The sequence below is a fragment of the Plasmodium berghei genome, assembly GCF_900002375.2.
Source record: "Plasmodium berghei ANKA genome assembly, chromosome: 7".
Classification (NCBI taxonomy): domain Eukaryota; phylum Apicomplexa; class Aconoidasida; order Haemosporida; family Plasmodiidae; genus Plasmodium; species Plasmodium berghei.
Window position 1 is genome coordinate 109,787 of NC_036165.2, and position 21,151 is coordinate 130,937.

At 21.2% G+C, this 21,151-nt stretch overlaps 6 protein-coding genes across 6 annotated transcripts; 5 read left to right on the forward strand and 1 right to left on the reverse strand.

Moving 5' to 3' along the window:
• Nucleotides 1-1,570: 1,570 nt before the first annotated feature.
• Nucleotides 1,571-2,401, forward strand: PBANKA_0701800 (conserved protein, unknown function; the record flags this gene model as incomplete). The annotated part of the gene is made up of 4 exons (XM_034563915.1): nt 1,571-1,637; nt 1,719-1,739; nt 1,815-1,964; nt 2,082-2,401. The coding sequence occupies 4 exons, from the start codon at nt 1,571-1,573 to the stop codon at nt 2,399-2,401; spliced, it is 558 nt and encodes a 185-aa protein (XP_034420764.1).
• Nucleotides 2,402-4,773: 2,372 nt separating this feature from the next.
• On the forward strand, nt 4,774-6,651 carry PBANKA_0701900 (GPI-anchored micronemal antigen, putative; the record flags this gene model as incomplete). Its single annotated transcript, XM_034563916.1, has 1 exon — nt 4,774-6,651. One exon carries the CDS (start codon nt 4,774-4,776, stop codon nt 6,649-6,651), a length of 1,878 nt encoding a protein of 625 aa, XP_034420765.1.
• An 881-nt stretch (nt 6,652-7,532) lies between these two features.
• Nucleotides 7,533-10,487, reverse strand: PBANKA_0702000 (conserved protein, unknown function; the record flags this gene model as incomplete). Its single annotated transcript, XM_034563917.1, has 1 exon — nt 7,533-10,487. One exon carries the CDS (start codon nt 10,485-10,487, stop codon nt 7,533-7,535), a length of 2,955 nt encoding a protein of 984 aa, XP_034420766.1.
• Nucleotides 10,488-12,878: 2,391 nt separating this feature from the next.
• PBANKA_0702100 (folate transporter 1, putative) lies at nt 12,879-14,698 on the forward strand (the record flags this gene model as incomplete). The annotated part of the gene is made up of 4 exons (XM_034563918.1): nt 12,879-12,945; nt 13,029-13,142; nt 13,225-13,302; nt 13,440-14,698. 4 exons carry the CDS (start codon nt 12,879-12,881, stop codon nt 14,696-14,698), a joined length of 1,518 nt encoding a protein of 505 aa, XP_034420767.1.
• Nucleotides 14,699-15,567: 869 nt separating this feature from the next.
• Nucleotides 15,568-17,027, forward strand: PBANKA_0702200 (translation initiation factor eIF-2B subunit alpha, putative; the record flags this gene model as incomplete). The annotated part of the gene is made up of 4 exons (XM_034563920.1): nt 15,568-15,619; nt 15,766-15,841; nt 15,978-16,191; nt 16,341-17,027. The coding sequence occupies 4 exons, from the start codon at nt 15,568-15,570 to the stop codon at nt 17,025-17,027; spliced, it is 1,029 nt and encodes a 342-aa protein (XP_034420768.1).
• Nucleotides 17,028-18,435: 1,408 nt separating this feature from the next.
• On the forward strand, nt 18,436-19,707 carry PBANKA_0702300 (mitochondrial inner membrane protein OXA1, putative; the record flags this gene model as incomplete). The annotated part of the gene is made up of 1 exon (XM_034563921.1): nt 18,436-19,707. The coding sequence occupies one exon, from the start codon at nt 18,436-18,438 to the stop codon at nt 19,705-19,707; it is 1,272 nt and encodes a 423-aa protein (XP_034420769.1).
• Between the last annotated feature and the right edge of the window lie 1,444 nt (nt 19,708-21,151).

The window sequence follows — 21,151 nt, forward strand, 5'->3', positions numbered from 1 at the left end:
TTTTATTCATTTTTTATTATAAATTTTATCGTGTTATTATTTCATCACGTTTTTTAATGATAAAAAAATAAAAAAACATAGAGCGGAATCAATATTTATATGGAAAATTAATTACTCATTTATATAAAGTTTTTTAAAAAATTATTACAATTTAAACTATAGGTCTAAATATAATGCAGATCAAAAGTATTCCAATAATACGAATCTGTATATATAAAATCATATTTTTGATATTTTTTAAGTGTGCATATATACATACATATATAAAAAAAAATATGTTGAAATTTGCGGTTGTGTTAGAAAATGAACAAAGTGAAAAAAAACATGCACCCAATAGTATTTCCACTCTTTTCCAAAAATATAAGTTATATATTAAATCGCTTTTAAAATTATTATTTAAAATACTTGAATAAAACTATATATTTCTTCGAATATGTTAAATTGTGAAAACGAACAAAAGACCCATATTCCCCTATTAAAATCATGTAACTGTAGAAATACTATATAATAGAAACTTATATATATAATTGGTATAACATAATAATTATTTTATAACTCAAAATGAAAAAAAAACATTTATTATTAAACATAATGATCTCGATGCATTGTAAAAAATATATAGGATTTTTTTGCTATTCTTTATTATAATTATATAGTTTTAAAACAAAGTAAAATTATTTTGAGGATTTTTAATGTCTAATTGTACATAATATTTACTTTAAAATTAAAAAAACACGTTTTGGTTAAATACTAATATCCATTTATATATGTACCAGGCTTATCTGTTCGTTCTTTTTTGTCCTTAAACATATTTTATTAATATCAGCACAAAATTATGGTTTTAAGTTCATATACAAATAAAGGCATTTAATTATAAACTTTTTTAATATTAACCTTTCCTTGAATTTACGTGTTTGGTTATTTAAACTTTATACATTTTTTTAATATGCAACTATATATATACCTTTTTCAAGATAAAAAAATTAAATTATTTTTAAAGAAACATTCTCAATAGTTTTATTTATCACAAAAAATAAATAAATTATTAAATATGTGTATAACTAATTTATACAATTTTTACTGAAGGAATATACAAATACATTAACTCATAAATGGGAGAAGGAAATTGGTCTTACGCACACGCATATAATACAAAAAATGAATTTTTTAAAAGAACAAATTCTTATTTTTAATTCAGTATTATATATATATATTATTTTTTATTTTTACAACACTTTGTTTACATTTTTTTGTTTTTTTCTTCCGTATTTTATAAAATTTTTTATAATTATTATTCCATGCAAAAAATAATTATGAAAAATTAATCCGTTGATAAAGTCTCCTAGGGATTTTAATATAAAGAAAAGATAAAATTAGCATATGCACAAACATATAACTATCTTTTATTTAAACAATGTTTTACAGAAGATAAATAATTTCTGACATTAAACAAGTTGTGTTTTGGAATGTTTAACCGCATATTAATATAACCCATTTATTAATTAGTATGTATAACAATTAAAATATTAAATAAAATTAACTTTATATACATTTGTTTAATTATATCATAATGGAGGATAAAAACATTGAAAATATTGATGAGCAAGATCAAGCCGAAAATATTTATTATAACGAAGGTAATACAAAATAGTATAATAAAGCATACACTATCATTTCTCGTATTAATTACTTAAGTGCTAATATTTTATTTTTTTTAGATCAAGATGGCGTCACAGTAGGTATGTATTGAAAAAAAAAGCGAAAATAGTTGTATAATAATGAATATTATAAGGTAACAATTTTGTCTTTTTTAGCTCAAGAGGCGGAAATAGTTTTAGTTACAACATCATTCGGTGGAATAAAATCATCCTTTTTTTCATCTTTAAGAGCTCAAAACTTGTTAAACTGTAAGAAGTTTTTATATTTTATAATAGACTCCAATAGGGACACAGGATTAGCAAAAAGTAAACAAAAAACTAAAATATTATGCGAATACACTATATTTTTGGATTATTTAAAGTTCATTTTAATTTCCATGCATAATAAACATAAAAATATTATTGTAATTCCCTTCTTTGTAGAATTAAAAGACGAAGAACTGTTTAATAAATGGAAAGACGATGGGTTACTAATAGAAGATGAAAAAGGAATAATTTTACCACAAATTTTAATTGATGGTGTTGCAATAGGAAATGATGTAATATTGCAAAATTTAGAAGATGAAGGAAATTTAGATTATATAGTATCTAGATTAAAATGCCCAAATTGCTTAGCCGAAAAATCTAATACTGATATAACTTGCCCTCAATGTCAATATGATTATGCTAGCTTAATTTCAGACGAAATGATTAATGGAAAAGAAGTAATCAGAATGTTACAAGGAGAATTGTATGAGGATTAGGAAATAAAAATGTCGAATCAAATATACAAAATATTTTGGTTTCATTTATTAATATTACAATTATATATATGCAACATCGAATTTTATCCTTTTGCGTATTTCCATATTTGAATAACCATTAGTATATATAAATATTATATGATATAAAAAAATATCCAATTTTATTTACTACAACCATTACTCTTATACCCTCAATCATATTATGTATTTTATTTATTGAGCCTTTAATATAAAAATATACATTAATACTTTTATAAAAGATTACGCAATCATTATTTTTAAACCCAAAATAAAATTTGTTTTTAGACTTAACTTTCATTAAAAAAGTTATTTAAAAAAAAACAGCTATTATCATGCATCTTTTTGAAAATAAAAGCATAAATATATGTATGCCTATTATCCCTCCTACCTACTCAGGTCCTTACATGATCATTAAGGTTTTTTTCCTCTTTTTTTTTGATATATATATTTTTATTTTCCTTACAGTAGGACATATGCAAATATTATAATATATATACCCACTGGGAAGACAATATCACATAAAACAGTATTACAAATTTCATATAAAACAAATAATGAATATTTCCTTTCAAAATTTATATTCCATATATATATTAATTCTCAAAGCAAATCATATTTATTTCAATTGAAAATGTAAAAATAAAACTTCGAAAATATCGTTTTTTACTTCTCAATATTATATCAGTTTTTATATTAATATAAACAAAATGCCGTGTCTTAAAAGCGTATTACAACATATTTCTGATGCTTTACATATTTATAATGAATCACAAATTATGAAGAAAATGAAGAAAAACACAAAAAATATAAAAAGATATACGCTTAAAATGCTATGTTTATTTATATTATCAAGCGTTATTATTTATAAGTAATATTTAATATATTTTTTTTCCCAAACCCATTCATAAGAAGCTTGATGCATGCATGTTAAATATATTTTTATTTATGTATATGAAAGGACATTTTTTACCTTAATTATAATCACATTAAAATGAATAGCTTATTTGCCCATATATTTAATGTCTTGTGAAAAAAAAATGTACAAAAAAAAATTATTTATATACAATTGATCCTTTTAATTTACATAATATAAAAAAATAACAACAAACGGATCCAATAGATTAGTTTCATTATTTAATTACAACACCTTTATATGAGAAAAATAAATAAATAAATATATATATATATATATATTACACCAAAAAAAAAGGAAAAAACATAAATAAAATATAAAAATAAATTTATGTTAAAATTTGTAAATTGTAGCATGATTCACACATTATTTAAATTTCTCAATATTATAAATTTAATTTGAAATTTCCTTTTAAAGTTTAATATTGGTGATTTTTAAGTCTTATTTGTTTTTTCTATATAATTAATTGTTATGTTGTTTTCCAAAAAAAATGACATAATATACTCTTAAAAAAAATTTATTTATGCTCTCTGAAAATTAATTTTTTTTTTATGGTTATGTATTCAAAATATTATTTAGTAAAATTTTGCTCCAAAATATATTACAAATCAGAAGAAAATATTATCCATTCATACTGTGAAGAGTAAAATATTTTTTTTTATGAATTGTTCATATAAAATAGCTAAAATTTTATTACACATATTGCATAAATTTACATAATTTTTTTTAATACTTATATTAATTTCCATTTTTAGCTTGTACTTTTTTTTTGGAAGCCACCGTTTTCTCCTACATTTAGTTGTAAAAAAATGAGTAATATTTTAATTCATAATTTTCAGTTAATGGCTATTTAGTATATATATTTCCTTTGAATTAATTTTCACTCTATTTTCCATTTTAAAATATAAAAAAAATAGTGTTTTCCATTTACGGCATAAGCAAGTTTAAAGTTCATTTATATTTTATATTACAGATCGGATGCCTTTGTTTTGATTTGTTCTGTTTCATTTCCTTATTTTTTTATTTATTTTGTTATCGTTTTTTTTAATATTATTTTATTTTTTTAATTTTATTATTATTACTTTATTTTTATTATATATTTTTTTGTTTTCCGATGTCCCATTTTATATACCCGTAATTAATGTCCACATTTATATATATACAATGAAAATTAATTTTCAGCGTTTTTTTTAAATCAAAATTAATTAAAAAAATGAGAAATTTATCCTAATTAATATATCGAACCAACCTACACTTATACATTTTCCATTTACTCAAATTATAATTAAAGAAAATTCAATATTTGCCTATATAGCACATCATAACCATATGTAACAAAAAAACCCACTCGAAGTTTTTAGTTTTGGGTTTTTATTACAGACTATATATTTATAAAAAAAAATTAATGGTGTATATATATTTATATGTTATTTAAAGAATGAAACGCAATATATTATTCCCTTTATTACTTATAACCGCAGTGTTAAATGCTGTAAATTCCCTAATAAAAAATGGAAACAATAACTCACAACCCTTAGTCCCTGAAGTAAGCACATCGAAAAATGCCAGTCACAACGAAGATACCTGTGAAATCCAAAAAATGGCAGAAGAAATGATAGAAAATTTGTTGAATGAAAAAGATGTATTAACCTTAATAATGGAACCACTACAAAATAAATTAAATGATGATTATATATGTGAACCAGTAAAATATAATAACATATGTATATATGAAAAAGACAAAACCCCTTTAACATTTCAATGTACAAGTGAGAAATATGAAAACTTAATTCATCGATTTACTTATAAAAAATTGTGCCGTTCAAAAATAACCTATTGTAATATTTTATTAAAATCGTTTATTGATAAGAATAAAGAAAGCAATACATTTGATACTATAATAAATAATTACAACGTTCTATTAAGCTGTGTTGATAGTGATTTAAAAGCAATTTATAAAGAATCAATAAGTTTACTTTCCGATTTAAGGGATTCAATTATAGATATAACAGAAAAATTATGGTCTAAAAATATTTCAGATGTTTTTAAAAAACGAGAACAATTAATTACAGGAATATTTTGTGAACTAAGAAATGGAAATACATCGAATTTAATATCTCATGGTTTATCATATGAAAATTTTGGTATTTTGAAAATTAATAATGAAAAATTATTAAATCAGGCATTTGATGCATTCTCGGAATACTATTATTATTTTCCATTATTTGCAATTAAGCTGCTGGAAAAAGGGGGATTTTTAGAAAGACTAGTATCGATTCACGCAAATTTAACAAATTATAGAGCTAAAAATATCATCAAAAAAATTAATGATAAATCGAGAAATGAAGTTTTAAGTAATGATGATTTGTTCACAAATTTAAACAATTATAAACACCATAACCAGAAAAATACAAATTCGTTCATTAACATAACTGGAACAATTACAGAAGACAATTTAGTCGAAGGTATTAACGATTTTAATAAAATAGATTCCAACTTACGAAATGATTCAACCACATCTATGGAATCAAAAAATACAAATATATTACCGCCAAAGGACACAAACACCAATAACCTAGATAATAAAAATTTAAGTAATCCATTATCTTCCCCAGAACTATTAAAAACAAAAGATGTTTCTGAATTAGTAAAAGATATGATAAAAAGCTTAAACATTGTTAAATTTGAAAATGATCAACCCACTAATAAAACAGATGAAGAAGGAATTAAAAAACTCATAGAAAATTCTTTTATGGATTTAAGTGACAATTCTATGCTGGTTCGTTTATTACTAAAACCACAAGCAGCAATATTATATATAATTCAATCATTTATTCTTATGACACCATCCCCTACCCGAGATGCTAAAACATATTGCAAAAAGTCATTAGTTAATGGCCAATTAATTGATACCTCAGATGCAAATATAACATCAGAAGAAGATGATTTAATTAATAATTTTGCTAGTAAATACAACTTAATTTACGAAAAATTAATTGTTGAGGAATTAAGAGAAAATGAACAAAATACAAAAACATTAAAAACGTCACAAAAAAAGTTGTCAGCATTAGAAGTTCGTAACACACAAAATAACAATCCAAATGGAGGAAATACCAATTCTCCATTAATTGCAGTAGTGAGTGATCCAAATGGTGAGGAAACTGATGCTATAATAAACAATAATGTTAATCTATCAGCATTATCAACGGATATAGAACAAACTTTTAAGACTTTAAGTTCTACGGGAACAAGTTTTTCTTCTAGTGTTTCTTATGCCTTATTCGCTTTGCTTTCTATTTTTTTATATTTCATTTAATTAGGTAAATTTAAATTTTATTTATTAGCGTTTATTTTACTATTTTTATTTTTTTGTATCATGCTATTTATTACATACTATTATTATATTGCTTTATTTTATATTTTGCATATTAAACCTATTGAATTTATTCGAAACTAGTTACATGTAAGAAATTAATATACTATTTAAATTGCTGTTTGTTTTGTATCATGCTTAATTGTTGCAAAATTACACAATCCGCTATTTATTTGTTTTACCATCCTTTTATTTCTATAAAATTAATCCAAACATATGTTATTTCGTATTTTATTTTTTCGTTTTATTTTTTCATTTATTTTTCGTTTTTCTTTGTCACGCCTGAGGCTTTTATTCACATCCATATGCATAATGCATATGATGCCTAATTTTTTCTTTTTGCTAAACTTCATAATTTTAGAAAGATATATTTTTAAAATAAACGAGACAAAAATAAAAACCACTATACGTCAAACACATATTTATCAACTATTAGATAATTTTTTTTTATTATTTATTCGTTTTTAAACCTTTTAAATAATATCGTAGTGTTATTTTAAATTAGTCAAAATTGGTTATTCTAATTTGTATTTCCTTCTTTTAATCATTATTTTTATAAGTGCATAATTCAAAAAAAGTGTAAAAAAAATGTTCATTTATATTTTAAGTAGGATCAAATATGAAAAAAAGAAATATAACAAAAGAATAACGCCACTTTGGCGTATCTATATATACGTATATGTTCGTACATATATAATATGAAATTCATTGGTTGACCATATAAAGAAAATATATTTATATTTAACCAAACTAAAGCAATGTGTCATATTTATAAATGTATATATATGATTAAATAATTTTATTTATACTGCCCTACATCCTGATTACGCAGTTTCTATCACCTGAAGAATTTCCTTGCCTATTGAATTATCTCCACAATCTTTGAAACATTCAAAAAGGAGTGTTAACTTTTCTTTCAATGATTCTGTTTGTATTTTTTTTAAAACTTTTTTTTCTAAAGATATATTATCAAGAATATCAGTATTTTGGTCATTTTCAATTTTATTATTTTCATTTGTTGTTTTGACTTGTTCATATTTATGCTTGGTTGATGAAAAAATATTTTTTAATTGATTAGATGCTCTTTCAATTTTAACAAAAATATCACTTATTTTGTGTCCTATTTTTTCTATATTTTCTTTTAAAATTGTTAATTTCTCTTCTATATTTGTTTTGTCTTCTAATATATTATTAAATTGATTTTCAGCAACTTTACCTTTTTTATCATATTCATTAATATTTTGTTCAACTTGCGCAATCTTATCATTTATTTCATTTAATTTTTTATTTAATTTGTTTTTTTTTTTTAAAAATATTTTGTGTTGAGGATCTATACATTTTATATTTTCATTAAAAACTTTATTTGTTTGCAATATATCGTTTAATGTTTTTTCAAAATTATTAGTTTCTTTTTCTTCTTTATTTATTTCTTCATCAATATTTTTTAATATTTCCTTTAATTTTGCTATATCTTCTTCTACTTTTATTTTGTAATAAATGCACTTGTTTTCATTTTCATTTTTTAATGGAAATTTTACACCTTTCGATTCTGTACCTAAACCTCCACATTCTATTGTAGTTACCCCTGCTCCTGACTCACCTAAATTTAGTTCTAATTTATTGCATTTACTTTTTTTATCTGACACAAGTATACTTAACTTATGTATTTCTTCGTTTACATTTTTTACAATAACTTTTAATGATTCAATATTAGCATTAATGTCTTGATCTTTTAATTTTTCTTGATTAGCATATATTTTTTTCTGATCTTTTAAAATATTAAGATTATTTAAATATTTTTCAAATATCCCTTTAAGTTTATCTAGTTCGATTTTTAGATTAAGTTCTATCAACATAATATTTTCCTTTTCTTTATTTTCATTAATTAAATTATTTTCTAACGATTTTATATCTAATTTTAATTTGTCTAACATTTCTTTATTATTTAATTTTTTTATTTTTATATCATTTTGATATATTTTTATATTTTTTAATTCTATATTTATTCTCTTCATTTCGTTGTTAAGTGTGTTAAATGTATCTTCATATTTTTTAAGTTCCTTTTCTAAAGACATAACATTTTTTTGATTTTCTTTTTTTTTTTCAAGTGTATTATTTCCCAAAATTGAATTGAGTTTTTTGGTTAAAATTTGTGTATGGAAATCAAATTTATAAATAATTTCTTGTTGTCTTTCTAAATTTTTTTCAATTTTTTTAATATTATTTTTTATGTGTTTAATTTTTATTTCTGTACCTAATACTTCTGCCTCTAACATTGTATATTCATTTTTACTTTTTTGCAATATTTGAGATAATTTAAATTTTTCATCATCCATTATTTTTATATTATTTATCAGATGAGATAGTTTATTTTCTTCTTCTTTTAAAACCTTTTCAATTTGATTTATTAAATCTTTTTGTTCTAATTTTTTTACTTTTGCATTTTCAAATTCTTTCTTTGCATTTTCACTGTTTAAAGATAAATTTTTATAATTTTTCTCTAACTCAATTAATAATATTTCTAAATTTTTCATTTCTTCATTTTTTTCTTTAAAATAAAAATTTTCATGATCATAATTTTTTTTTAATAAATCTTTTTCATTAATTAAATCTTCTATTTTTTTGTTTAATTCATTTTCTTCCTTTCGAATATTACTTAAAGACATTTTATTATTTTTTATTTCACTTTCGATTTCTTCAATTTTTAATTTTTCTTTTAATAAATTGTTGTTCATATGCTCATATTTTTCTTTTAATTTTTTCTCTTTATTTAAATATTTTCTAAAATTTCCTTCCAATTTAAATATAGTATTATCTCTACTATTTATCGAATCAACTACACACTCCCATTTTTTTTTTAAATTTTTTTTATCTTTGATCATTTCTTCATTTTCATTAATACTACATTGTAATTCTATACTATGTTTCAGAATTTCTGTTTTTATTTTATCTAAATTTTTATCATTTTCTATTTTTTCTAAATTTAACTTTTCAAGATTGTATGATAATTTTTTAATTTCCTTGTCTTTTAACAACTTAAATTTCTCTACTTCAAATTCTTCTTTTTGTATTAAATTTATTTTTCTTATCCATTCATTTAATTCATTTTCTTTATAAACCAACTTGACTTTTATTTCTTCAATGTCTTTTATACATTTGTTATACTCATTTTCAGTTTTAATTATTTGCTCATTATTTTTATTTCTTTCAAATTTTATTTTTTTACATTCTTTATTTAAAAACATATTTTTTATTTCAACATTTTTACATAACTTATTTTCCTCTTCTTCTAATATCTTTTTTTCTTCAATACTTTTTTTTAAATCATTTATTTTTTTTTTTTTCATAATTATATATTTTTCAATTTTACTAAAACGTTTTTTTAATTTCCATATATCTTTATTGTTTTCTTCTAATTCTATTTCTTTTTTTTTTATTTCTTCAGACAAACTATTTATTTCATCATTTTGAAAATTCTCATAAAGTTTATCTTTATATTCTAATTTATCGTCATATTCATTTTCTGTTTCTTCATCACTTTCTGTTACATTTTCGCTTAAAAGATCATCTGTAGACATGTCACTTACTTCTGAATATTTCTCAATATTCATTTTTTCTTTCTCTAAATTTAAATTTTCATTTTCTTTGATGTTTTTTATAATTTTTCCATGATATGAATGTACACTATTATTTTTTTTGCTGGCCATTACATTCATTGATTTATTATTTTCAGTATCAAATTCTTCATTATCTTCATTTTTATTTTTTTCCTTTTTCATAATTTAAAACTATAAATTAATATTTACATTTACTATTCCTAATATTATTTTTAAATATGTCTATTTTTATTTATTTTATTCAAAACATTTAATTAATTACAAATTATAAAAAAATTAAAACTTTTCTTAAAAAATATACATACATACATACACATGTGTGTGCTTGTTTGATGATATAAGAGCTAACGAAAAAAACACATAAACATGTGAGCATATATTTCCCTTATATTTTTGTGTGTAAAATTTTATTTAAATATATAGAGCTTTTTAATTTAATAAAAAAAATTATATTTTTTTTTGAGGAACTTGCAATAGTATATGGATATAGAAAAGCGTTATGTGAATTTTTTTTCTGATTTTTAAATAATTTATATTTACTATTTTCATATATATGCTGATTTTAAAATTTTATTACCTGATTAATATAAACAAAAAAATATATAGGAATAAATTCATTTCATTGCTTTTTTTAACTATTCATACTTCACTTTTTTAACTGTTTCGTTAACATTAAAAAATATTAAAAGTTATTTAAAAGAACGTTTTAAAAATTAAAAAGAGATTAGACATGACACATATTTTTTTATTTTACATTAATTATAGAAAACTATATATACATAATTAAAAATAAAAATTATATGATTATTTTTCATATGTTGCATTCTCTTTATAAATTAATTCATAAGAATAATATTGTCTATTTTTATAAAAATATGTAAATAATTACACAAAAAAGCAAAGAAAAAAAAAATGATTACTAACATTTAAGTTTAGTCGTGATGCACATTTCCTTATATTTTATTCCCATATAAATCACACCATCATTTTTTATGAATAGATATACTTTTTTTTTTGTTATAGAAAAACATTTTTCATAAAAACACAAATAAATAAGTAAATATATAATGGGCGAATATATATCTCTCTGTTTTATTTTTCCCTATTACAATATATATATACTCTAAGAAATTTTATTTATATATACATACTGTTTTATATAATTTTATATCTTATTTATTTACACGTCATTGCATTTTGTATAATATATTATTTTTTAATTGTTTCAAATTCTATAGAAAACCGAAAAAATGCAATTTATAATATATAATGCTGATGCTGCATTTTTTTAATTTTAAATGATTAATATATTCATAATATTATATTTTTCCTTTTTAAATATTAAAAAAAGGAAATAATGTATATATACATAATACTAATAATACACATTTCATAGCAAAGCTCTGTCATACAATTCGTTACAAAATATTCTGCATTTCATCATATTAATATGCACAAAAAATATATCATAAAAATTTTTAATTATATAATTCGTGTATTTCATTTTTTCGACTTTGTTAAACTTCATCCACTGTCTTTTGTTGCATGTTCTTCAACTTTCATTATATCATGTTACTTTAAAATTTTTTTTCGATTTTTTTTTAACCTTCCAAATAGTTCCCATTTATTTTTTCATTCATTTTTTCATTTGTTTTCTATTTATTTTCCCCATATACATGCATAAATTGTCCAATTATTTTATTCTTTGTTTTTTTTCACATATATTTTATTTACCTTTATTTCAATACATTTCCTATAAAATTTTCATTTTATGGATAATTTTATTATAAAAAGAATATTTACTCGTGTAGCATTTTATAATTTTAAATACCATTCATTAAAACTGTTAATGCTCTTTGTCTGTTTTTTTCCTTCGGAAAATACAAGAGTGAATTTTTTGGTTTATCTTTCATTTTTTCACACAAAAAAATAAAGACAAAATATTTGTTTATGTATATATATCACATGTATCCACAATAATCTACACTTTTATTAACATTGTACATTTTTTAAAATTAAATTTATAATGTTTCCGTTACTATTTTATATTTATAACACTTATTTCTATATATTCCACGCCCATCTTTCTTTTATTTTTTTTTCGCATATTTTTACTTAACTATTATCCAAATCTCATAATTGGCTATATTTTTTTACCTTAATTTATATTTATTCATATATCTATTCACTTATTTATTTGCACACTTTTATACTCATTTACAAAGGTATTGATCTGTCAGTATACATTATTTGCTCTCTTTATATTTCCACTTCGTTCACATTTCCACCTTTCAGTTTTCTGCTTTCAAAATTATTCATAATTTATATTCTACTTTAATTTTTTAATTTTTTTTTCATTTCTTACCTTTTTTGTGTGGTTGTATATATCAACAAAATTAAAAACAATATATATGTATGTATATCTGCTTTAAAAAATAAACTTCATTTTATAGACACAATAGTATATTCATATTTGTTTCCATTTTTTCGAGTGCATTATACCCTTATTCGTTCCTTCTTTTCCTAAACTTTATGATTTAATTTGTTAATTCAATGGAAAAAGAAAAATTCACTTATTTCCAGACCCAAAACAGCTATGAAACGTGCAGTACATCAACAGGTATGTGTTTTCTTCATAATTTTTATATTTAGTTCTATATAAATATGGAAAAATATATATTTTTTTTTTTTTTGTGTTCATAGTTGATTCATTCCATTCTTTTACTGAAAGTAAATTTTTGATTAAAAAAAAACCAAATGAAGATGATGACCAGAATGCAAATTCGATTTCCAATAAATTTTCTTCAAGTTTTATAGGTTTGAATTTATTTAAATATTTTTTATTTCAATCATAATTTTATTTTTTACAAAATTACATTTCATTTTTTTTATTTCCCAGCGATGTTACAAGGAGTTGAAGTTCTTTGTAACCTTCCCATTTTGTACATATTCAAGGATAGCTATCAGCTTCATCCTGGTAATTTATAATATGCCAATTTGTAAACCCTAACAATACAAACATCCCTATGAATATATATGCTTATTCTTAATTGAAAAAGAAAAAAACATTATAATTATTCAATTCTTTATTTTTATTTTTATTTGATCATATAGCTACTCTTAACATGCTAATGAGTATAATAAAAATTCCATGGGCAATTAAATTATTATGGGGAATAATTTCAGACACATACCCTATATTTGGATATAGAAGAAAATATTATTTAATTTTCGGATCAGGGTCATGTATATTATCATTATTAATTTTAGGATTAATATCACATACTAATATATTTTTAACGATACTTTTGTTGGTTATGTATTTTTTTGGAAGCTCTCTTTGTAATGTTATTGGTGAAGCGCAAGTAATTGAATCGAGTAGAAAAGGATCTGTAAATACAACAGTTAAAAATATTTCAATTTTTTTTGCATTTAGAAAAATAGGATTTGCTATAATGCATTATTTATCTGGATATTTATTGTCTATTATGAGTAATCAGCATATTTTTCTTATATCCTCTATTTTACCATTATCTATATTTATATCCGCTTTTTTTGTTGTTGAAAAAAGAAATTATAAAAAATGCAACATCAAAAAACAAATAAAATCTATATATGAAATAATCAAAAAATCTTATATCCAAAAATTTATTTTATTTATATTTATAATGATGTCAACACCATCTAGTGGCAGTATATTATTTTTTTTTATGGCTAATGAATTACAATTTACACCAAAATTATTAGGAAAAATATCAATGTTTCAATCGCTAGCTAGTTTACTAGCTATTTTATTATATATGTTAATACTTAGTAAAGTAAACATAAAAAAGTTATTATTATATTCAACTATTATAATAGCACCATTTAGTTTGCTTCCATTATTAGCTATTCATAAAATTAATATATTTATACCCAATACACTATTTATTATAACAGATACTATATTAGTAGAATTTATTGGAGAATTACAATCTATTCCAATACTAGTACAATGTTCAAGAATAATACCTGAAGGTTTTGAATCAACAATTTATTCATTTTTATTATCTGTGAATAATTTTGCAGTAATGATTAGTTCATTTATTTCGTCAATACTAACATATCAACTAGGTATAACATCAACTAATTTTGATAATTTATCAAAAATGATAATTATTTGCTGCCTTACAAATATAATACCAATTATTTTTTTGTATAATACAACAAAATTTTATGACGATTCTAAACATTGTAAAAGTAAGGACAATAATATTCTTAATTCTTCGGATAATGAATCCACATTTTTTGATTCTACATCATATGAAATAAAAAATTGTGAAGAAATAAAATATTTTATCACAGAAAATGGACATGATATACCAGTACAATAATCAATCAGGGAAACCCAAACTATACACAGTTATAATTTTTTTTTGGAAACTTTTCGATTAAAAAAAATATAAATAAAAAAAAAATTATTATTTAATTTTAATTCAGTAAAGGAAATGAAAGAATGTAATAAAACCACCAAACTAAACCAAAATTACAAAATATTATTTATGATTATCTAGTTATGGTAGTTTTACCATATCCTGCACGCATAATACATATATATATATAATTTTTCACAATCCAAATAATCAATAATTACACATTTTGCATTATTTAATTAATTTTTTTATATTTTATTTGTTTTTTAAATAAATTGATCATGATAATATTTATATTTTTTCATTATGTAATAACTCTAATCATGTGCTTGTCTTTCAAAGCGCCTTTTTATACATTTTCTCATTTTCAAACAAAATCAAATTTTGTGAAAAAAAATATGAAAAAATATCATTAATTTGATTTATAAAATAATACAAATATATAGGTCTTTTTTTTACACGCAAAATCAAATTTTACATAATATTAAAAAACATATTTACATTTATATATTTACTCTGATCATTATTCTTTTTTTTTTAATCTAAAAAAATTATTATTATTTTGGAACATGAATAAAACGACGCCCATTGAAGAATAAAAAATAAATAAAAAACAAATATCAAATATATAATAAAAAAATAGAAATAATTATTTATATAAAATACAATTATCATTGCTTTCTTTATATTTGTATAAGTATACAAAATTTTGTTAATTATTATGTTTGAATTTTTTTTCCATTAACAGTGATATTTTATCCTAAATTATTTTAACCCTTTCAGTAAAATAGAAAAATTATTTACATATATATATATCTCATTATTTTAAGATGAATGATTGTGAAAGTTCAAAAAATGATGATTCCCCTGAAGAACATGAAGGTATATTTATATATGTTCCTAATATTAATCACTAAGTGTACATAATAGCAATTATTTTGTTGCATTTGTTTCCTTTTCAACAATTTACTAAGAATATATGTGTGTGTATATATCTTTAATTTATATTTTTTTTTCTTTATATATAGTGGTTCGTAGTTTTAAAAAACATTACTTTGAAGACAAAAATCCAATGCATATCGCTGCTATTAAATCGCTAGAAAGGTATGACTACATGCGTTTGGAAAAATTAAGAAACCAATAAAATGGCTTTATGTACAAACTTAATACTTACCCAAGTCCATATTATATATATATATTATTCGTCTTAATTTTTATTCGATTATTATTTTATTTTTAGCTCCTTAAAAAGTAGTAATACGAAAACAAATTTTGAATATTTTATGAAGCTAAATGAAGCTAAATCTCAATTAAATAACTACATCAAAAATCCAAATGTAAAAAAACAAATTATATTAACTCCACATTCAAAAAGAATGACAATTTATCCAATAGTCACATCATGTGATATTTATCATCATTTTGTAGTAAAGAAATATACACACAATGAAAATGTAAGTCTTTATTTCCATATCTACATATTTTATGATTACAATTTATTCCCACTCTACATATTTTGTGATTACATATTTGTTCCCATTGTATATCATCATTTTCACCAATTTGGAATACCTCCTATATTTTTTTTCCCTATTTTTAAAAGAATTTCGATGATTTAAAGAGTATCAGCTCAAAATGTGCTAGCGAATTTCCCACGACCCTTCAAAACAGTTTGGATATGATTGTGAAAAATAGCTGTATGCTTTTTGGTAATGGAAAAACCCAAATTTTGACATATAGCAGTTCTGAGTGTGTGAAAGCTTTACTATTAAATGCAGTCAAAAATAAAAAAATAAAAATATGTGTTTATTTTAGCTGCCCTGAAAATGATAACAATAATAATTATTTAGAAAAGGATAAAATTTTTGATAATAAATTTATAAATGATTTAAAAAATGAAAATATTGATGTTATAAAAATTAATATTCAAGAAATACAAAATATATTTCAAATAATTGATTTTGTCATAATAGGAACTGAATTAGTTATAGACAATGGTGGAATTATAACAAAAAAGGGAATAAAATTAATTTCAGAATTATGTTTATTAAATAAAAAAGAATTATTTGTATTATGTGAAGCTTACAAATTTTTAAAAATTAAAACAATTCAAAATTATGATGAAGATTTTTATTATTATTGTACAAAAAATATAGCAAACCAAAACAAGTTTTTATATGAGTTTGTTCCTCACAATTTTATAACACTTTTTTATACAGATATAGGAATTTTTCCTCCCTCAACAATATCTTTTGAATTAAATAAATTATACATAAATGACGTTAACTAATCAAGTATACCTCATGAAATATTTTTGTAAATTACTTTAAGTGATAAAACTTTATCATCAATTAGGACAGTTGCAACACATTCCAACATATATATATATATATATATATATCTTTGTGTGCAAAAAAAATATGGGCAGAAAAAACATTTATGTTCCATTACTGTCGTTTGTTCACCACAACTTTTTGTATATAAATAATTTCCACACACACAAGTATTCTTTAAAATATATTTTTAATCTCATTTTTCCATTTGCTTCCCTCCTTTTAAATATATTTTTTACACAATTTGATTTTTTTTTCCTTCAAGCAACCATATTCGCATATAGTAATATGACTAATATATGTACGTGTATAATAAGTATTAATTATTTTGTTTATTCTATGGAAAACCTGATTTATATTAGGACATTGTAATTTTTTTTTAATGATATATCCTATTTCTGGACGTTACATGCATGATTGATAATTGTTTTTTATTGTGTATTTCCTTCATTTATATTTTTGTCACTTTTTCGTTTTTTTTATTTTTTATTTGGGTTATTAAAAACATATTTTATTGAAATTTTTTTTTTTTTTTACCAATTTTTTTAATAAGTTTTTATAAAACATATGTAGAAAGCTAACTATCCCTTAAACCCATATATATCACTACCTATATATTTACTATTATTTACATTTTTATTAATCTATATTCATTCCTTTAAAATAATTGATATTAATCTAAAAAATACATATTTATTTTTTTCATAATTAAACGAATTTTTTATATACATTTTTAATTAGTTCCAACCATATAGCTAATTATTTTTTTTTTTAATTTGGCTATTTTGTATATACATATATGATCGATTTTTCCTTAAAAAAATACACTAACAAATTAGTATAAAAATAATTAAATTGAAAAGAAGGAATTCAAAGAAACACAACATATTTATAAAAATTCATATGTAAGCATTGTTTATTTTCCTAAAATATATGCATACATATAATGTATCAATTTTTCAAATATTTTTTAAATTATGCAAAAATAAAGAAATGAAATTCGATAAAATATGTAGAATACCACAATATTGATTAGCATATAGTGAAATAAGTTGAATATGACTTCAATATGAGAGTTCAAAGGAATAGGAACATATGCAAATGTGCTCCAACTGGCCTTTTTAGTTTATATCATCCTCTCTACGTTTCATTTTTTAGGGATGTGTAGGAATATTTATTATAATAAATTAACACATATATTGAAGGAACGTATATTATTCCCGATATAGCCAATATGCACACACAATACCACATAAAAAAAAAAAATATATATCCAAAGTTTTATATTTTTAATGCTTTTTTTAATACCCACCTTTTATCCCTTCATAACATGACCTCACACTTTATCAAAAGACACACTACATAATGAACAAGGTCACTAGCAAATTGTCAAATAATTTATTTATTAACATATGTTTAAAGAGAAAAAAACATGATTTCACAAATAATTGTATTATTATTAATAACAATGTATATAACACCAATTTTAAAAATAAAAGAAAATGTAATACACCAATTAATTCTATAATATTTCGAGGATTTGTAAATTCGGCAAATAACAATGGATTAGGAAATCAAACAAGTGAAGATGATGATTCACAAAAGAAAAAAGATCAAGTATTCAATATATTTGAAAATAACAAAATGCAAGAAGAATTAATAAAGGATTCCAACATATCTTATTCAAATGAAATAAAAGAGAATAGGGAATATGAAAATGTACAACCTTATACTGATTTTATTTTTGATAAATGTAAAGCTAATATAAATAACGATTTAGATCCATATGAAAACTCATGGTATTTTAATATTGTATATGAATTATTAAATTCAACAAAAATTTTATTAGATTGTTCATGGCTGACATCAATAATAGCAACTACTACATTTTTGCGATTAATTATTTTGCCATTAACAATATCAGCTGAAAGAGATCGAAGAAAACAAAAAATTTTAAATCCTGTAATTAAAGAGTTCACAAATAAATTAAAAGCATATGCTCAATCAGGAAATATTAAAAAAGCGTTAGAATACAAAGCAAAAATATTAAATACAAGGACTACACATGGGATATCTTTAGTACCTAAATCTATCATATTAATGGTTTTTTTGCAAACACCATTATTCTTTGTTTTTTACTTTTCAATGAAAAAAATAGCTTCTTATCCCGAAATTTTTAAAGAATTTACTTTTGAATCTCCATTATGGCTAGATAGTTTATCATTACCAGACCCTTATTGTATCTTACCCATTTTGTCATCACTTTTACTTTTATCAAATCATGAATTAACAGCATTAATTGATAAACATATAACTAATAATAATCCAAATAAATATGATGATGAATCTGAATTTCAAAAAAATATTAAAAAAATATCAAAAATAGCTATGAGAGTATTTTATATATCTTCAGCACTATTTTTTAAATCTATGCCATCTGGATTATTTATTTATTTTATTACTAATACATTTTTTCAATTATTTGTAACTCAAATTTGTAAAATTAAAATAGTAGAAAATTTCCTAGATTTACCTCCACTTCATTCAAAAGGTTTATCCAATGATGACAATAATGAAAACCCTAAACCCCAAAAAAATATACATATGAACGACCTTATTAAAAATAAAAAAAAATAAAAGAAATTCATTGCCTTTTATATGCCCACACTCAATTGTATGTATATATGTCTATATAATTTCCTATTTATAAACTAATTTATACAGCTACTAAATTAATATTTCAACTAATAGACAAATAATTTTACCATTCAAACAGGATAAAGGTAATTATATTATTTCCTTTGTAAGACATACAATTATATGTATTTCAAAAAAAATCGATATTTTTTGAAGGTAATAAATTTATTAGTTTTCTTTTATAATTCTTTTAGCCTTTTTTATCTTTTTATTTTTATATTTTTTTTTTCTTTTGTTTCAATATTTAAAACATTCGTACCCATGAAAATAATTCCCTTCTTTGTTTACATAAAAATTGTTAAAAATAATGGAATTACTTCAATTTATTTATTATTTTTTAAAAAAAATACTACATGATAATGCTTAGTCCATTCAAAAACCACGTACGATATATGAGCGTATATAAATTATATTATGTGCATGCGCATTTTATATAAATATTATGAATGATGAAATAAATCATAAGTTGAATAAGGTCTGCTCGTGTGTTTTTTTTGCTAACTTTTTTTATTACAAGAAATGTACTATAACATTAAAAGGTGCATATATACACACGGATATGTGCATTCATAAAATTTAAGGTTGTCAATATTTATGTTTTGTCGAATAAATGATATGGCCAAAGATTGTAGTGAACCTTCTTATTTATCTTATTAAAGAATACAAATACACGGGATTTTTTATTCCACAAAAAAAAATATAAAATAAATAAAAAAAAATAATGAATAAATATATGCATAATAAAAATGCGTATCATCTTTTTAATTATCCAGTTTTGTGTATTACATTTTTATAATTTTAAAGTAATTTCCGCTTTCCTCTTCATTTTTAAAGAAATATATATATATATATATATATAATTATTTAAACTGTAAAAAAAATTCATACAACTTTTTTGTTCACTTTTATTTGTTTGAGTATTTAATTTTTTTTTATTTTGATTTATTTCCTTCATTAATTTTGTATTTTTGTTTTAAAACAACATTAAAGGGTAATCAAAATATTTTCAACAAAATTTTTATTTTCTGTCAATATCCATATATTAGTACTTTGTTTTTAATTGAAAATCTATTTATCACAAACATATATTCGTTTCCTATCTCTGTAATATTTTATTTATCCCCTTTTATTTTATATTTTCATAGACATATGTCCATCGAAAATTTTATAAAATAATTGATGTGGCATATTTTATTTCAAAACTGTCATAATATAAGATAAAACAGGAAAACAAGAGAGGAAAAAAAAAATTGTAATAGCTTCAAAGAAATATAAATATATGTACAATACAAAACACATAAAAATATTTTTTAAAAAAGTAGGATTAACACATTTTTATTTTCATATACACTAATAATGTCCCTATAAACAAAAAGAAATACAC